Source organism: Rhizopus microsporus (genome assembly GCF_002708625.1).
Source record: "Rhizopus microsporus ATCC 52813 unplaced genomic scaffold scaffold_10, whole genome shotgun sequence".
NCBI classification, from domain to species: Eukaryota; Fungi; Mucoromycota; class Mucoromycetes; order Mucorales; family Rhizopodaceae; genus Rhizopus; species Rhizopus microsporus.
Genome location: NW_019671925.1, coordinates 654,178 through 673,506, shown reverse-complemented (window position 1 = coordinate 673,506; position 19,329 = coordinate 654,178). Strand labels below are relative to the sequence as shown.

Here is a 19,329-nt window from a genome sequence, read left to right as displayed (position 1 = left end):
ATGAATAAAAAGCACTCAAAGCTCAAGGCTCAAAAATCAATCTCAAAACCATACCACGATAAATTCAACGAAAGAGGCGCTTCAACGTACAAAGAGTGCACCTCTAAGTACCTAGGACGAAGCGTTTCGAAAGAGATGATGACTGTGAAGACATCGGAATATTGAGCATTTGGAGTATCGCAACCATCGAGCTCAGCAGTAAGGGAGGGTTTACGGACCATTCATCAGCTGTAGAGGCAGAGCCATAACAATAAGAGCATGTCAGGGTGATCCAGCGTAGAGAAGTAGCGACTTGTCTGGTTAGTTTTTTGTTCTTTTTCTTCTTCTTCTTTTCTTGTAGCAGAGTTTAATAGAGTTTGGCAGATAGTGGCAAAGCATATTGATCATATTTCTTGTGGCTTCAGAACTTGAATATGTAGTTACTCCAAAGCAGTATTCATTAGCAGCAGACATTGATAGACATGAGCAAAATTCTTTAGGGGCTTTCCGACATTGATAAGCATAGGACAGGCATTCACTAGAATTTTCAGGTACTGATGACTGGTTGTAAGTATTGATAAGCATGAGTAAGCGTTTACTCGTCTTTCCAGAGATTTGATAAGCATTTGATAAGCATAAGTAGGTATTTGAGTATTTGTTTGATTGCTTGAGTATATTGATAAGCAGTATCAGGAATTTTTTGAGTATTAGCGAATAGCAGAAATTTCTTTAAGGCTTCACCCTGTGAGAGATCATTATGATAGAGTAAGATACATCAGGAACCATGAAATAGAACCAGAAAAAGTGAATTTTCTAAACGATGATATCAGTTATATGTCCCTGGAGATCACCTAAACGCTGTTATACCTTTTCAGTATAGGGAATAATAAAAGCATAGGAAAATTTTTAAAAGAGATAAAGAATGAAAAAAAAGAAGGAAAAGAACGATGGTCTCTTTTATAGTTTTTTGCTTACGTGAATCACGTTGTTTAGGCTGAAAATAAATGACTCATTCCTCCTTTTTTCAATCTATCTTTTTCTAGCAATGTATGAATAAATAAATAACTCATTCTCTACCTTATCCATATCAAAACATATACGAAAGCCTCCTACCCTTTAGTTTAGAATATGGAATATTCTCTTGTATCTTTTTTTTTGGTTTGTTTACTTTGCATAAATTTTACGTCTCCTTTATTTTACAAGGCCGCTTGTTTACATACAGTTAATCTCACACGCACATTCACATATACATGCATATCTAATTTTTTCATTATGATTGCTCCACTTTTCTTATTTCCAATGCGTGTTTTTCTATTTTTCTGGTCGTTTTCTTTAAGAATGAGTAAAAAAAAAAAGTAAGATCAGAATTAAATGTACAAGGAAAAAGGTTGGGAGGGAGCGGCATCTTTAAAGATGCAGCTGATAGGAAATAAAAAAAAATAGTTTTTCTCAAAGAGCACTAGACCACCGATTGTGTGGAACACATATAATTAACTTCATTACAGTTGTTATTTATCAATCAACAGAAGTCAACCATGATTGATCTATTTGGTTAGCCACTCTGGCTTGTCTCATAAAAGTAATAATGAATTACTATTTTTCGCTAAAAAGAACTAAGATCAAAGCGTCCTGACCTTCATGTATCAAAGCCTGCTTATCAAGTATGAAATATAGGTGATTAAGTTGCTAGCTTAGGAAAACATAAGAGTGAATAATGTTTTTATTTTTATTTTTAGTGCACATGAAAAAGGTAAAAGGTAAAATGTTTACCCTCTGTTCCCTGTTGTTATATCCTTACCCTCTTCCCTTCTGCTTGTGAAATGTGGAATAACATTAGCGACGACTATGAATGAGATATATTTAACGATTATACGTTTATTTTTATAGTAAAGCAATGGACCTTCTAAATCTGCATAAACTATTTCAAATGGAGCTCGAAACAGGATGGGTTGCTAAGGTACACAACATACTTCAATTAATGGCTTTATTGTCATGGATACTCGCGTATCATGAATGAGAGGTATTATCAAACATAAGATTTTTTGGGTGAGAAAAGAGGTTTTTATAACCATGAAAAAGAATATGAATACATGAATTTAAAAGAAGAAAAAATAGAAAATAATAATATGAAAAAGGATTCAAGAAACCTTAGAGCGCACTTTAATGCCTATCATTATTCAAAGCTATAAATCATTATGGCAACTACTTTGCTTTCTTTATTATGAAGTAGGATCACATCCGTCTGCTTAATAATTTTGAAGTAGATCTAAGTTAATGAAAAGTTCAAATAAAATACGATAGAGACATGTAGCAATTAAAAAAGGTGGTCCATTCAAGGCTGAACTCATCAAATTATGACAGAGAAGCTTATCAATTTGCTTTACGAGTTAACGCTGTAGTAACAAAGGTTGTCATTTAATTGATAAGTATAGTATTTACCCCTTTTAGTATAAAGAGTCAAAAAGATGGAGCAGGACTATACATCCCAATAAGAAGAGGCAATAAGGAATAACTATCTATAGTGCTTACTAAGGTGCATATTTAGCAAATTCAAAAATCAGTCTTTTGGTGTACAAAGGATCTTATTAATCATCGAACTTCATTCTTTACTCAAGCGCTTTATCATTTTATGTCTGCAAAATGTAGCAAGAAGTATTGTTGTCCGTAGCTTGAAAAGATGACCATTTGCTTTGTTGATCCCTATAGTTAATATTGCCAAGGATACTTTGCTTTTAAGCACAGCAGTTCATACATATGACATTCGCTTTATTCATAATCAAGAGTAGTGTTGGTTCATTTCAGTAAAAAGAAAGATACTCTAATTGAAAGGCCAATATTACTTATTTTACTCATAATCAAAGATCTCCTTTTGATTTGGTCAACAAAATAAAAAGGTGAAGTTGATCGAATTCAGTTGCGAGGTCATCCTATGAATATCCACGATCATTTGTACTAGTAGCTAATGCATTCTCTGGCGTTTTGGCTGGTTTTCCGGAAGTAAACCCCAGTCCTGAGCATATGGTGACTATCATCTTATAAGCAAATGTGCCATCCAATGTCTTCACCTTTAGTTTAAACAGTGTAGATCTTGTGCTCTAATCGCATGTTCTTTATGTATACTTATGAGATCTTTAAATTTGTAAAGTCTTGCTTATAAACAAATTGACATGTATCTTGTACTACTTTTGACTGAATTTCTATTCTTTCTTTAATTTACATGTTGAAGCAAATCTACTCATTTGCAGCAATTACACGAGTGATCACTACATCGCTCGCTCTACTGACGTACTATTTCCTTTCTAGTTATGACTCTTCAGCCGAAATACAAACTAGGTCATCCCACAATCTGTTGAATGCATTCTTGCGATGGGATGCACTTTACTTCTTACACATTGCAGAACATGGTTATGTTTATGAACAGGAAACAGCGTTTTTCCCAGTGATGCCTTTGATATCAAGATTCTTGACTAATACCAGTAAATGATTATATATATGCTGTTTTATTATGTATTCAATTCAAAAATATACACTTCTAGCTCTTTTACCTCTAAAGTATCTATTCGGATATCAGCATGCCTTACTCTTTTCTGGAATAGCAGTAGCCAATGTTTCATTTATTCTTGCTGCTGGTGCCTTATACAAGTAAAGAAGAAGAAAAAAGGGCCTTAGAGACACAATGTATTTATTATTCATAGGCTTACACTAGCACTTTTACCTCGCAATCCAAAGTTAGCATTTGCCTCATCCATCGCTTTTTGCTTATCACCGCCGTCGATGTTCATGTCTTCGTTCTATACAGAATCCTTGTTTGCCTTACTTGGCTTTGTAGGTATGAGGTTGGCTGCACGTAAAAAATACATGTATGCTGCTAGTATCTGGGCCATTGCATCAGGTACGAGATCTAATGGTATTCTCTACTGTGGGTTCTTCTTTTATGACCTTGTATGGATTCGATTATTAAAGTATAAGGTGATGTACGTGTATAGATATATATATATGTATGGATTAAAGCTGACTAGATATATGGGGATAGAATGTCTATACTGGATTGATCCAATCAATATTGTATTCACTCATTACATGCTCTGGATTCGCTCTCTTTCAATATTTTGGTTACAAACGATTCTGCGCTCTTGATAGACCCTGGTGTAGCAACAAATTACCTTTATTGTACACATTTGTCCAAAAGGAGTACTGGGATGTAGAGTTCATGTCATATTATCAAGTTAAACAAATACCCAATTTTTTACTGGCTGCACCTATTGCCCTTATCAGCATATACGGACTTTTATCATATATTCGATTCGACTGGAAGAGATTTGTCTTTTTAAAGACCCAAGAGAACAAAGACGACGACTCATTTTACAGCAATCGATTGTTAGCTTATATGTATCTGTGGATATTTATGCTGTTTTATGCACTAACAAGCATGCATGTTCAAGTCATCATACGGTTTTTTACGTCCTTGCCGCCCTTTTACTGGTTTGTGGGGCATGTCTGGACTAATGGGTTTGAAAGGAAAGTGAATGAGCGTACAGCGAACGTGATCCTTGGTTATTTTGTACTTTATGGACTTACTGGAGTTATCCTGTTTGCTAATTTCCTTCCCCCAGCATAAACCAAGAGTATAGACGCCTTTTTTATATAATAAACTGTTTTACGATCGTATTATCCAATAGAACAAAAGCTCAAGTATATTAGTCGCATGTCCTTTCATAGACATATCTTTCATTTGCTCTTTGAGTGTAAGAAGTTGTCCCGCATGTATATACGGAAGATGCAGATTAAGGTTAAATTAAACACTGTTTGTAAATGATATAGTAGATACCAAACAGCAATGTTCAAGATAGTCCTCAATTATTATTAATGATGTCGAGGGGCGGAACAAAGAAGGCTGGCGTGCAAAAGCGTCGTTAATAGAATTTAATCTTGATGATCACACAGAGAATTTATATCAAATAGCCATACAATACAATTTTTTTCTTTCTTTTTTATCTTTTATTTTAAATAATGACACAGGTGACACTAGATCATATACTTCAAGCGGCTGAACGTATTCAAGTTCATCGCACACCCGTGATGTCAAGTCAAACAATAAACGAATATGCATCCAAAGAATCTCCTGTCGAATTATTCTTCAAGTGTGAATTACTGCAAAAGACAGGCTGTAAGAAAAGATAGGATGATCGCTTGTTGAAATCTGACAAAATGTATCCGCAGCATTTAAGTTTAGGGGAGCAAGTAATGCTATTCAATTGCTCACACCAGAAGAAGCCAAGAATGGGGTTGTATGTCATTCATCTGGTAATCATGCACAAGCAGTGGCCTTGGCTGCAAAACAAAGAGGGATACCAGCCTACATTGTTATGCCAAAGACTGCGGCGGCTATTAAAAAGGAAGCGGTCATTGGCTATGGTGCAAAAATAATTGAATGTGAGTCATCTCAGGCTGATCGTGAGAAAGTGGTAAGTGTGTATACAAAAAGAGAGACGGATTGTTTACTGGTTGTACAAAAAGGCAAAGGAGGTGTTAAAACAAACAGGCGCAGCCATGGTTCATCCTTTTAATGATCCCAATGTGATAGCAGGACAAGGAACAATTGTACTTGAGTTACTAAGTCAAGTGAATGATTTAGATGCTATTATTATTCCTGTCGGGGGAGGGGGTATGTTGACAGGATGCTCTATTGCAGCCAAATCATTAAATCCGCGTATCAAGATATATGCAGTGGAGCCAGAAGCAACGGATGACACTCGTAGATCATTCAAGAGCAAACAGAGATTTTCAAATGAACTTGGACGTACATCTGTTGCAGATGGTTTAGCAGCCGACTTGGGAGAGATCGCATTTGAATCCATGCAGAAATATGTTGATGATGTGTTTACAGCGAGTGAAAGGGAAATTATTCAAGCAACCGAAATTATCTGGAAAAGATTGAAGCAGTGTATTGAACCTAGTGCAGGCGTTGGAGTAGGAGTAGCCTTGTTTAATAAAGAGTTTCAAGAGAGGATAAAGAAAGAGAAAATACAAAGAATTGGAGTCATTCTCTGTGGTGGCAATGTTGACATAATCAATATGGCAAAATTATTTTCTGAATTATAATTGTGTGAAAATAAAACTCATTTCAATTTGATGATTACTAACTCCCTTTTTCTTATTTGAACAAAAAAAAAAAAATTCAGGGTCGAAAAAAAAAACTTTCTTTCTTTCTTTGTTCCCTTTTTTAAATGTTGGAAAGTTGGGTCGAAAAGACGATTAGAATAGAAAATAAACGATTCATTGCTGCTAAACATTTAGAACCTGGAATAACATTATTTGTTGAACCTCCTTTAGCTTCTGTACCTTTGCCTTCTAAAAGACATCAAAGATGTAATTATTGTCTACGTAAAGCACAGCTTCAATGCTGCTCTCGATGTAAATCAGCTTACTTTTGTAGCAATGAATGCTTCCGTAACGCTTGGTTTCACTTTCACAGAATCTTATGTGAACCTCAAGAGGCCGATATCTATATCAATGTCGACGCAGATCGATGGCTGTTGGAAAGAACCGCTCTCACATTACACAGTCACGATCGATTAAGTAAACAGCAACAATCACACTCTCATTTTTCTGCAGCCATCAAAGCATTGCAGGAACTGGATACCCCTAATATAGCATTACAATCAAACCCTGTGGATGACGTTGCTCAATCCTTAAAGCCATCCGACTGTCAGCTCTCTTCTGATGAACTCAATTCTCTATGGCATCGCTTACAGTCTTGTACATTCCCTATTATTGACTATGAGCATTATATGGACTATGTCGCCGTTGGTGTCTATCCAATCACTGCCTTATATACACAGCACTCGTGTCGCCCAAACGCTGCTCTTATCTACAAATTGGGGAAACAGTATCTCGTGACTATAGAACCTGTTCAACCTGGGGAGCCGATCACCATAGCCTATGTAGATTTGATTTCCACAAAACAAGATCGCTGGAATCAGCTGAAAAACAAGTTTGGTCAAAGCTTTGAATGTCACTGTATACGTTGCGAAGGCAGTCTAGCAGGATTTGACGTTGGCTTGGAAAGAGGCCAGTCACTCATAACTTCTGAAGAAGAGGGTATGGAGCTGATCAGTCAACACATAAAGACATGGTCCGTATTGAATATGTTTAGGCATGCAGAACAAACCGATAAGGACAACTGGACATCTATTCAAGTCATGGATCCTCCTCAATTCACTCACTTTATCTACAGACTAGCCTTTCCAGAAATTTATTACGCGACCACTGGAGACAAGAGGCGTCATCATGCGACACACTTTACTAAATGCATGAGTCGAGACCATTTGATACATAGATTGACTGCAACCATATCTGCCCTACTCAGTGTTCCTCAAGTTCCTCCGTTTGCTCCTTCAACTATTCACGGTGCAGAAAAAGTGCTTGTCGAAAGGCTCAAAGCGGGTAAATGGGTCGAGGCATCAAGATGCTCTCTGTTTCTTTTTGTTGCCTATTCTTTACTTTACCCTCCCCTTCATCCCAAATTAGCTTACCACAGTTTGATCTTGGCAAAGTCATGTTGGAACGCACTCATCGAAATGGAATTGATTGGTGTAGAACGAAAACTAGAAAAAATCTACGCAAACGGTACAGGTGTATGGATCGAATGGGCCAAGGTGGCTGTTAACTCGACATTTGGAAAGGAGCTTTCACTATGGAGAGAGCTTGTTGAGCTTCAGTGGGTGTTTAACAGAGAACAACAAGTCAAATTCTCTACTTAATCTCTCTTGCAAATTGATTTGATAATTAAAACTAACCCTATTGGACAGAATAAACGCTCCCTTAAATTTCAAACTGTGGATAAATTTGAGTGGTAAATAATAAAAGCTTTCTACACTTTTTCTCTTTGGACGATTCTTTGTGTGTTTAATGTAAGAAAGCATCATGATTGAGTTTACAATAAACTGATAAATATGTGTGTGTTTTTAGGACGCAAACACTTGTTCAATCTGAACGAGTTGCTTCGGCATCTCTCTTGGTGCCTTTGCCTCGTCGATGGCATCTCTACATTTGGCCATTCGCTAGCATGTTTTATCCTGTCTTTTCTTATGTTTATTTCTTTCACTATGACACCTATCTTGGATCAGAAGAATGGACTTTTGTTACATTAGGAAGCATAATCACTTTACATGCTTTGACATTTTTAGTTTGTCAATGGAGTGTTGATTTAAAGGCACTTTTTACATGTATTAGAGTAAGTCAGAATATGACTATCAAAGCTATGCTATACTTAGTTATTTTAGGAAAAAGATGTTCATAAGGCAAGCATTATCAAGATTGTGCCCTATCGCTATCAAGGTAAAGGCATGTTGGTCGATTTAGAACACAGCAAGGTATACAAAGAGAAAGAGAGTATATATGAAGTCGTAATTAAACTAAAATGACATAATGTAGTCAATTGATACCAACGAAGATGAGATTTCTTTTATTTTCCAACAAAAGAAATTTATTTGGAATCCTGACAAGAAGCAATTCGAACAACTTCTTTATCCTGCAGACACCAATCACACCGTTGGACCCTACCAAAATACAAAAGGATTGACAACAAAGAAGGAAATTGAATATCTTGCTCATACATACGGAATGAACAAGTAAAGTAACATTTTTATAATATATATGTACTAACGATTGTACCTCTTTAGGTTTGATATTCCCTTGCCTACATTTATGGAACTCTTCAAAGAACATGCTGTTGCACCTTTCTTTGTCTTTCAAATTTTCTGTGTTGGCCTTTGGTGTTTAGACGAATATTGGTATTATTCACTCTTCACGCTTGTCATGTTGGTTGTCTTTGAATGTACCGTAGTCTATCAACGTCTTCGTACCATTGGTGAATTCCGTGGCATGAATCAAAAGCCCTATCCTGTTTATGTCAAGAGAGAGAGAAAATGGATTCAGATCCAGAGTGATGAACTGTTGCCTGGAGATGTTGTATCTATTGTACGTACAAAAGAAGACCAAGGCGTGCCTTGTGATTTAGTTATTGCAGATGGTTCTTGCATTGTTAACGAAGCCATGCTTTCTGGTGAATCTACACCATTGATCAAGGTAACGAAAAAATAGCTACTCTACTAGAGACAAATAACTAACATTATATATAGGAATCTGTTGCTCTTAGACACTCTGAAGAAGAATTTGACATGAACGCAACTGATAGATTGAATGTTCTCTACGGCGGTACTAAAGTACTTCAGGTATCACCACCCAAGACTGAAATTCCTCCTGATCATGGCTGTGTATGTGTTGTCGCACGTACTGGCTTTGGCACTTCTCAAGGTGAACTTGTTCGCACAATGATCTTTTCTACTGAACGTGTCTCTGCCAACAACTTTGAAGCTTTGTTGTTCATCCTCTTCTTGTTGATCTTTGCCATTGCTGCATCTGCTTATGTATGGCAAAAGGGTGTTGAAAACGATCGTAAGCGTTCAAAGCTTTTGCTCGACTGTATCTTGATCATCACTTCTGTTGTCCCTCCTGAACTTCCTATGGAATTAAGTTTGGCTGTTAACAGCAGTTTGGTTGCTCTCTCAAAGTTTGCCATTTTCTGCACTGAGCCATTCCGTATTCCCTTCGCTGGTCGAGTGGATGTTTGTTGCTTTGACAAGACAGGTACATTGACAGGCGAAGATCTCGTGTTTGAAGGTGTTGCCTTTGCCGATTCCTCCAAGCCAACTACTGATTTGTCAACTGCTACTGAAGTTCCCAAGGAAACACAATGGGTATTGGCCAGCGCTCATGCATTGGTTCAGTTAGAAGATGGTATCGTTGGTGATCCTATGGAGAAGGAAACTCTCAAGGCACTTGGCTGGGAATTGTTACCCAATGACATTGTTGCACCCAAAGGAGAAAAGCGATCCCAGCATTTGCAAATTCGTCGTCGTTATCAATTCTCCTCTGCTCTTAAACGCCAATCATCTGTTTCAACCTTGGTTCATCCTTCCTTGAGTGGTCCTAAAACGTTTGTTGCAGTTAAAGGTGCTCCTGAAACATTGAGAACCATGTACAGTCAAGTTCCTGAAAAGTATGTTGATATCTATAGACACTTCACTAGTAAGGGTAGCAGAGTCTTGGCACTTGGCTATAAAATACTTGACACTCAATTAAGCGCTAATGAAATCAATGACCTTGCTCGTGAATCTGTTGAATCTGACTTGATCTTTGCTGGCTTCATCGTATTTACTTGCCCGCTCAAGGAAGACGCTGTTGTTGCCCTCAAGGAACTCAATGAATCCTCTCACCGTTGTATCATGATTACAGGCGATAATCCTCTGACTGCCTGTGCTGTTGCTCGTGATGTTGCTATTATTGAACGCGATGTGTTGATTGTCGATAGAGATGAGACCAGAAAGGATAACCTTGTTGTATTTCACTCTATTGATGAAAGCTACCGAATTGAATTTGACCCTACCAAGCCTTTAGACAGCAAAGTTTTGGACAACTATGACCTTTGCTTGACTGGATCCGCTATGAGCCAATTCATGTTGAACAAGGAAAACATGAATGTAATTCTTGAGCATACTTGGGTTTACGCACGAGTTTCTCCTTCACAAAAGGAGTACATCTTGACCGGCTTAAAGGATCTCGGATACACCACCCTAATGGCTGGCGATGGTACAAATGACGTTGGCGCATTGAAGCAAGCTCATATTGGTGTTGCTCTCTTGGACGGTACAATGGAAGACCTTCAAAAGATTGCTGAACGCCAACGTATTGAACGTATGAAGATCATGTATGAACAGCAAAAGAGTATTGCCGCTCGTTTCAATCAGCCTCCTCCTCCACCTCCACCTGCCATTGCTCATCTTTACCCTGAATTTGCAGCACAAATTGCTCAACAGCAAAACCAAAACCTGACACCTGCTCAACGTCGCCAGATGGAACAAAAGCGAAAGATTGAAGAGGCTACTCAGCGAATGATGGAAGGCATGGATATGGAAGAACCACCCACGATCAAGTTTGGTGATGCCTCTGTGGCCGCTCCCTTCACATCTAAGCTTCGTAGCGTTACTTCAATCAACAATATCATCCGTCAAGGAAGATGTACACTTGTTGCAACCATCCAAATGTACAAGATTTTGGCTTTGAACTGTTTGATTTCTGCTTACAGTTTATCTGTTTTGTATCTTGATGGAATTAAGTTTGGCGATTACCAGCATACCATCTCTGGTATGCTCATGGCTGTTTGCTTCCTTTGTATTTCAAGAGGAAAGCCTCTTGACAAACTGTCAAAGGAAAGGCCTCAACCAAACATCTTTAATCCCTATATCATCTTGTCTGTCTTGGGTCAATTTGCTATTCATATTGCCTCATTGGTTTATATCAACGCTCTTGCAAAATCTTTGGAGCCGTAAGTTGAATACACAGATATTAAATAGCTTTGCTAACAGTCTGCTTATTTAGACAAAAGGAAGTTGACCTTGAAGGCGATTTTGAGCCAAGTTTATTGAACAGCGCTATTTACCTTATCCAATTGTCTATGCAAGTATCAACTTTTGCAATCAACTATCAGGGCCATCCTTTCCGTGAACGTATTCAGGATAACAAGGCTCTTTACTATGGTTTGATGTCTGTTGGTGGTGTCGCATTGGCTGGTGCTACTGAACTTTGGCCCGAAGTCAATGAACAACTTCAATTAGTTAAATTCCCTGGATCGGTAAGTGAACTGGTGCTTGTTTGACTGGTGGAGTGCCTTTACTAATTCTTGTTTTTGAATAGTTCCGCTACAAATTGACACTCTGTATGGTCCTTGACTTTGGTATTGCTTATGCTATCGAAATAGTTACCAAACACCTCTTTGCTGATAATAAGGCAAAAGCAATTGCTAGAAGAGAAAACAAATAGAATATATACAACCGAAAAAAAAAAGAGTATCCCTTCATGTTTAATAAAAATATACATATACTTTCTTTTTATTATGTAATAGTAATCAACTTATGCTCTTCTATACGTCTTTGTTCTTCGCATGAACACAAACCAGTCAGTTGGCCTTCCTGACACTTGGAACAGCAGTAGGCAATAGCATCTGGAGAGCATTCGTCGCAGTGCAGCACCAACAGATGACAGTTTTTACTGGCACACTTTTTATACTGATCCCAGGGCTTGTGACATTTCTCGCATTGACTTGCTATACCCGTATCACTAACAGCTAGCGACTGACGAGCATCAAATACATAATTCTTGCCTTGCCATATAGGCTGTCGTTCATCTTTACTAGTCGTCTCATGGCTGCTCCACCATTCCAAATAATTATGTATACCACCATCGAGCATAAATATCTGTGTATCCTCTGGTAATGCCTGTCGCATATAGGCTGTGGCCTTTTCACAGCGAATACCGCCTGTGCAATACGTCAAGATCTTTTTTCCTCGCATGACTTCTTTGTTTCTATTGATGTAATCTGGAAACTGACTAAACTTTCGTATCGCCGGTTTAATGGCTCCCTCAAAGTAACCAATCTTGCTTTCATAGTAGTTACGGGTATCCAACAGCAAAAAGTCATCTTCGTGACGTCTTGAGAGTATATGATGAAAGTCCTGAGGCGAGAGTTTGCCCTGTCTGTGAGCAGGATCCTGGAGGTGATCAAGGGCAATAGAGGTTTGACCCAAAGGACAGATTTCATCCACCACCTTTATCGAAAGTTCGGCAAATGCATGCTTACATCCTTTGGATGGCTTGAAGAACCGGTATCTTGGTGAATCTCGTTCTGTGAGTGGCTGAGGCACCTTGAGCTCATCTGGCGTGTCCCTGAATGGGGCCGTGTGTGTTAGCCAGTTCAAGTAGGTATCGATATCTTCATTTGGACCAGCCAACGTTGCATTGATGCCCTCCTGTCCGATACGGACCTTACCGCGCATACCCTGACAGTACTGGTGATGGTCCAAGGCAAATTGGACAGGATCGTCTATTGAAACATAACGATAGAATAGAATGACCTTGTGTTCATCCATATTGCAATCACAGTCTGTTCTGATCGGATCTGAAGAGCCTTTTTCTCCTCGTCTTTGTCGAAGAGCATTCATGATCTTTTGTTGTTCTTCTTGTTGCTTGAGTCGATCCAGCTCTTTTTCTTCCATCTTGTCAAGATCATCGACATGTGCCTCGTTGACATGTCGACCGATATCAGCAATGCAGGTATATGTAATTTGACAACAGATCCATTCTGTCTTGTTTATCTGCTTCTCTTTAAAGAAGTCTTGCATTACTTTTCTTCTTAGCTTTCCAGTTGCCATCTAATTTATCCACACAAAAATAAAAATAAAAAAAATAGACTCTCCCCTTCTCTTCTAAATAAAAGTGTCAACTACCCAGATTGATATACTTTTTTTTTATTATTATATTATATGTTTTGTGATGGCCAATAATTAGAGGATAGTAAAGAACTTGATAAAGAAGGTGTTACTTCTGCACTGCTGATTGATTTAATCTCTTTGGCACCTTTGAGCCAATTTGATTTATGGCCTGCATCATAGATTTCCTCTAATACTTTACCAAACGTTCCATTGTTCTTGTATTCCAGATATTTCTTGTATAGTGTAAGAGCCTAAAAACGAGATAAGAAAGAAAGATTCTAATATGAGCCATATAGAACTTACTGTTCGTGCATCTTCAATACTATCATGAGTTTCCAATTGAATATCTTGATTTAGTAAATGCCATGCCAAGAATCTTAGTGATATTTTGCGCTGCCTGTTGCGAATATGATAAATATCAACAGTATCAATAATTTGTTCCGGTGGTACGAGTAAATCTAAAAGATCCCCTATGTTAGCCTGATTTATACATTGCTTCAGAATGCACACACATACTTATGATTCGAAAGTCCTTGTTTAAGCCATGACCAATAAAAATACAGCCTAAATCTACAAGCATGCGTAACTTCTTGTAAGCTACCTTTAATGGCACAAGTGTGCGCTTGGATAAGGCTGTATCAAGATCTCCAGCTACGATACCGCTAAACTCTGTCAGATAATCTATAATGGGTTCTGTTGTTGAAATATAATCATCAATGAACGGTACACCTTCTTTTGGACCATCGTCTCCTCTCAGCACACTCACGCGAGCTAATGTGAGCGTACTGGGTCGAATCAGTGACTTTGTGCCATCACTGCGGATTTCTGTTTCTTCTTGTTGTAGAGCAACAAATTCTGCATCAATTGCTACGAGTGTGCCCTTTTTAGGCATTTCGTCAGGTGAAAGTACTTCATACTGAGGGTCTGGGTTAGGCTCCTTGGCGATAGAAAGGTCCTTAAATAATAGCGAATAATCCGTTTCGGATGGTAGCATAGATAAATCCAGTAAACTGTCGAGGTTTACTCGAGTGTATTGGATGACAGCAGGTGTCTTCCAGGTGCCTTTGAATGAGTACACTTCCTCTGGTCGAATTTTGTGTACCAAAAAGTCATTAAATAAATACCATGGTGTCTTTGCTTCTTGATCTAACTCGGCTTCAGGAACTTTTATCTGAGCAACTAAATGCGGCAAATCTTCATCTGCTTGTACTTGAAGAATAGTACCTGACAGTTCATAGATGGCGCATTTTTCAGGTGACTCTTTGAATTCTGGGGGTATCTCTTTTCCAATAGGAAGTGCTTTGATCGTAAGCTCGCAGTTGTTAATTCGAATACCAATTCTAAATTTGATTATTTAATATTTAAACATGTATGTATTATGTACGCATTACCTTTCAGGTAACCAAGAAGTGAACGCCGGTGACTCTTCAGCTGGTCCACTTTGTTCATTTTCAACTTGTTCCTGTGTAGATGTAGGCGCCGTCTTGGTAACATTCGGTCCGTTTTGTCTCCAGACAACAGATTCGTCGCTATTGGCAGCTCCAGAGTTGATCAGCAAGACACCAGGCAGCCCGCAGATCACCTTCTTGGTTGCTGTTGGCTGATACTGGCGACAATGTGAACACCATGCTTTCGTTTGGTTTTCTCTATACATGCTTGCTTTCAATATACTAGCAAAAGTTCTCTTTCTGGATTTCCTGTCATTCTATAGCAACACACATTAGTATACCCATAGCATGGAATGTATGGGGCATACCTTTTTAGGATACAGCAAATCCACAACAAATGGATAAGTCACTCTAGAGACCTGATTTAAACAATTACTACACCGGCTCTGGCTCACTGTCTGAAGACCAAATAATTGCTGCATGGTCGAAGGAGTATCAAGACACTCTGTTTCTCCACTAGGCACTTGAACAATTTTTCTAATCAAAGGTTTGAATATCAACGGATTATCTCCAGGCACATTCGATTCTTGATGAACTTGTTCCATCACAAAACGAGTAAAATTTTGTATGAGCAGAGAATAGGACAGACCTCGGGTAGGCGTCTCTGGCTCAAATAGACCTAAAGCATTAGCTTGGGGTATAGTGCTAAAGGCACGCAAAAAGTTGGTCGCTTGACAGTTTTGGCCATTGGAATCCTCGAGCATACGAAACAAGAAACCGAGCTCACACAAGAGACAGTTATCTTTGGGGCAAGAGATTTTGATGTGTGATTTGGCTATCATTCGCAGAGGCAAAGTGAAGTAGAGCATCTGTAAAAACGAATTGCAGTAAGAATTTCTAATGTGTGTCTCTAGACCACCATAGGGAGTGGAATTATAATATCCAAAGTCAAAATCATCTACACCAAATTTACTATACTGAATTTCAACACGATGGTAATATCTAGGCATGATTGTCACTGTAGGATCATTCGCGGACAAATCTCCTACGGAAGATGATCTTCTGCCAGAGTGTGATAAATCGTCTGGATCCAAAAGGCCGTTCTTTGACTGTAGTAATTCCCTTTCTTGTTCTGATCTAAACTTGGGCACATTTCTCTTTGCATTCGTCTTTTTCTTTCGAGGTGCTTGATTTCTGTGTATATTGCCAGGATTAGGCGCATAACCTACAAAGTCGATCGTCTTCATGTTTTTCAAAATCTCCTCATCGAGATGTGCAGGTTGATGACCTACTTCATACACGGTTGTATTTGGCCAAACAGATAACAATGGATCTGTATAATATGGCATGCCGATATTTGATAAGGATGTGTCTTCTGATAATGCCGTGGTTGGTGGTTGCACGATATCTGGGGCAATCAGGGGAAGTGAATAAGGATTGACATCAAAGTCCTCACGATCTGCACATTGAAATATCATGCTATTTCCATCTCCAAACGCTATTGTCTGTGCAGAGCTGGATATGTCCATAGCTGTGATATAGCTTGATGTCTGAACTTGGAAGAACTGTGCTGACAATCCATATGAACCCATGGTTAAACTTGACACGTCGCAAAGCTGAAATTGTCCTGTTTGAGAGGCAACTAGACAAGTTGTACTGAGGGTTGGATGCATCTTTAAGAACATGGGTCCACTTGGAAATGGGATAGGTGCGAGTGTTCGTACGGCCATTCGAATATCGTACACTTTGACGAGCGGATCCATGATGAGGGAACCTTGTCTGAAGCAAAAAGATATATCAAGTTACTCGCCCTGTCCAATAGACACTACTAATCCCCATTCTTTTTTTTTTTAAAGGATACCTTTGAGAGAAGCCACAGGTCAATAATAAATTACCAGATATATCCAAATCAGACAAAGTAGCTGTATGTGCCTGCACGCGTTGTTCCACTTTCATCGTTCTAGGATCTCTTAGAGTCACCTCACCCAATAATGAACCAGCACAGATCGAACGAGGCATACTTTTCAAGACGACGATGTTGGATACACCTTTGATGGTTCTCGTGATCACTCCTCGAGCCGCGCTGACGACCAACATATCTTCCTGTTGACCTGCTACTAGTAGTTCGCCATTGGTGAGTGTAGTCGAGGTCATACAATGTAAGTTCTTTGTCTGCTCGTTACTATAAAGTCCCCATTTAGTAAATAAATGTTTTATTCAATAAATTCAAACCTAATGTTCCATTTCACAAGGCCTCGACGGTCTCTCATTTGTATGCTTTTTGGACTTAGGCTGATGATACTTCTATCTGTCACTCGTATCTGTCTAACTTGCTGGTCACTATGCATTTTGAAAGAAGTATATCGCTGAAGTCCCTTTCCGTAATAGGATACAACTCGTCCCTATATAATGCATAAACTTTCAAGTAAAAAGAATTACTATATTTCTTACAGAGTCATTGCCAACCCATAATAGCTCGTGATATGGATCCCAGCATAAAGCAGATATGGGTGAAACTTTGCTTGTATTGACATCACAAATGTTTTGAACTTCTGTCCACTGACTTTCCATTTATTTATTGAAAGAAAGAAAGAAAGAAAGTAGTGACGTGGTTTGAAATTGTTGTGCTTCATTTTCTTTGCGTTTGCATATTTATGTTTGGTGGAAGCTGCATTTCTTCATTAACTGAAAACAACTGTCTTAATTCATTATATATTTGTAACAATCTGTTGTTATTTTCAAAAGTTAAATGTACACGACTTTCTAAAGCTTGTCTGCATACACTTGTGATGCTTGTCAACAACTCATCCGTTCTACTTCCAGCTTCAGACGGTACTTCTGATTGAAGCATATCAGAGCTTCCAGTAACTGCTTCGATAACATTACTCTCCACAGTATTCTGGATAAGTATTGTCTCATCCATGGTATGAACTCTCAAGCTAGAATCAATTTCTAGGTAATGTCGTAAGAACACTGTAGCATTTCTCTTATTACTATCGTGACAATTTACCTTGGCTGTAAACCACACAGCTTTTATCGAAGCGATAAACCAAATACATATGCTTACAGGCATGTGTATTTCATTGAAAGCCTATACGGTTATATATAGTCATCATTCCTTGCTCAGTTGATATATTGTATACAACTTCCGTCGTAAAAGACTTGACAATATAACAAGCTTCTTCATCAATATACACTTTCTGCACCATATCTTCTAATGACAGCTCATTAATCTCTTCTGCTGCAATCATTCTCTTTCTTGCCTCTCTAGTCTCTGAGCTCATACGTCCGATATTGACGGTCATTCTTGCAGTATTGTGCATAAAATCGGTATGGACATCATCAACCAAGATAAAGATTAAGCAATCCAGCCTTCTGCTCCTCTTTCTTTGTAAATAATTTGTCTTCAATTAGTTGTGCCAACTCTCAATATAGCTGTTAGTTTCCATATTGATGAAAATTTGTGGTTAGTAAGCAGCAGACCAATGTATGAACTTGTTATATTTAAGATAGAATCACAAAAAGGTACATTATAAGCTTTTTAATGCTTACCAAGAGTTTTTTGGAGCTATAAAAGCCTCTAAGTAAATAACCCCTTTTGGTCTCCCATACATCAAACTCTTCATTGCGGCTGCCATGCCTCTATAAGCAGTGTTGTTTCTTGCTGTGTTTCCAGTGAAAGTCGAATGTTCTCTGACCAAATGTGGACAGGGATCTTGAAAACAACCTAAAACAGCTAGTGATATTGGCGATGATGATTCGTTCATGCTTAAAGTTCATTTTATCAGACTTCTCGTTTCATCGTCTTTAATTCTCCACTCAAAACAACAATAAAAGAAGTGAAAGAGATGACAAAGCCTACACGATCACTGTCATGAGTTAATATAGACAAAGTACCTTGATACTGCTACTGTTTCTGGTATAGCAAATGAAAGTCCTTTGACTTGTCGCCAAAATGTAATTGTTGTTACTAAGTAGCTACATGATCATTATTATCGTGCTTAACTCTTGCAATATATAGATATTTTGCTTTATGAAGGGATACAGGCATTGTGAAACAAAAGGATATTTGTATAGCAATTGAAAAATTACAGATGATTACATATGTCAACTTGTGCTGGCGAAAGCCTCTCCTGGAGCCTCTTGCGCGTTGGCGCATAAGACAAGCACAAAAATAAGACAGAAAGCAAGAAGATCCTTTAAAAAGAGTAATCAAGCAAATCAGGCTGATGATGGCAGGAGAATAGTGATTGCGTATGGCGATGCGAGCTTATCAGGAACGAAGAAAGGGTATACATCTACACCAGTAAAGGTATACTAATACAGAACCTTTAACTAATCGTACGTACTAATGATCTCGTTTATACACAGAGGACACAAAGGGTACTGGCAAAAAAAGCAATTGTTATCCCTGTCGATGAATTTCGAACAAGCATTACTTGTTGCAAATGTTATAGGAAGCTGGGCCAAAAGTATGAAGCACAGACACTAGTGTGCAATCACTGGTATGTAATTGATATGATCAAATTACAATTGCTGACATGAAGTCTCTTTATGTTCCGAAAGAAAAAAAAAAAACGATTACGTCTAGGAGGAAAAAAGAATGCTGCATAATAGTGCTTAGACGATAA

At 38.3% G+C, this 19,329-nt stretch overlaps 6 protein-coding genes across 6 annotated transcripts; 3 read left to right on the top strand and 3 right to left on the bottom strand.

Annotated features, from left to right (window-relative positions):
- Window positions 1-3,196: 3,196 nt before the first annotated feature.
- RHIMIDRAFT_203752 (dolichol-p-mannose mannosyltransferase) lies at window positions 3,197-4,597 on the top strand (the record flags this gene model as incomplete). Its single annotated transcript, XM_023606711.1, has 4 exons — window positions 3,197-3,455; window positions 3,516-3,621; window positions 3,675-3,957; window positions 4,013-4,597. 4 exons carry the CDS (start codon window positions 3,197-3,199, stop codon window positions 4,595-4,597), a joined length of 1,233 nt encoding a protein of 410 aa, XP_023465507.1.
- A 392-nt stretch (window positions 4,598-4,989) lies between these two features.
- Window positions 4,990-6,081, top strand: RHIMIDRAFT_203891 (putative serine racemase; the record flags this gene model as incomplete). Its single annotated transcript, XM_023606720.1, has 3 exons — window positions 4,990-5,146; window positions 5,200-5,444; window positions 5,497-6,081. The coding sequence occupies 3 exons, from the start codon at window positions 4,990-4,992 to the stop codon at window positions 6,079-6,081; spliced, it is 987 nt and encodes a 328-aa protein (XP_023465506.1).
- Window positions 6,082-6,206: 125 nt separating this feature from the next.
- Window positions 6,207-11,862, top strand: RHIMIDRAFT_238460 (uncharacterized protein; the record flags this gene model as incomplete). Its single annotated transcript, XM_023608971.1, has 9 exons — window positions 6,207-7,724; window positions 7,791-7,834; window positions 7,951-8,215; window positions 8,265-8,354; window positions 8,416-8,612; window positions 8,664-9,069; window positions 9,123-11,368; window positions 11,422-11,674; window positions 11,737-11,862. 9 exons carry the CDS (start codon window positions 6,207-6,209, stop codon window positions 11,860-11,862), a joined length of 5,145 nt encoding a protein of 1,714 aa, XP_023465505.1.
- A 71-nt stretch (window positions 11,863-11,933) lies between these two features.
- Window positions 11,934-12,875, bottom strand: RHIMIDRAFT_203795 (uncharacterized protein; the record flags this gene model as incomplete). Its single annotated transcript, XM_023606714.1, has 1 exon — window positions 11,934-12,875. One exon carries the CDS (start codon window positions 12,873-12,875, stop codon window positions 11,934-11,936), a length of 942 nt encoding a protein of 313 aa, XP_023465504.1.
- A 482-nt stretch (window positions 12,876-13,357) lies between these two features.
- RHIMIDRAFT_238458 (uncharacterized protein) lies at window positions 13,358-17,269 on the bottom strand (the record flags this gene model as incomplete). Its single annotated transcript, XM_023608970.1, has 8 exons — window positions 13,358-13,561; window positions 13,614-13,768; window positions 13,827-14,650; window positions 14,702-15,015; window positions 15,067-16,477; window positions 16,560-16,880; window positions 16,931-17,100; window positions 17,150-17,269. 8 exons carry the CDS (start codon window positions 17,267-17,269, stop codon window positions 13,358-13,360), a joined length of 3,519 nt encoding a protein of 1,172 aa, XP_023465503.1.
- A 58-nt stretch (window positions 17,270-17,327) lies between these two features.
- Window positions 17,328-18,003, bottom strand: RHIMIDRAFT_238457 (uncharacterized protein; the record flags this gene model as incomplete). The annotated part of the gene is made up of 2 exons (XM_023608969.1): window positions 17,328-17,789; window positions 17,842-18,003. The coding sequence occupies 2 exons, from the start codon at window positions 18,001-18,003 to the stop codon at window positions 17,328-17,330; spliced, it is 624 nt and encodes a 207-aa protein (XP_023465502.1).
- Window positions 18,004-19,329: the final 1,326 nt, after the last annotated feature.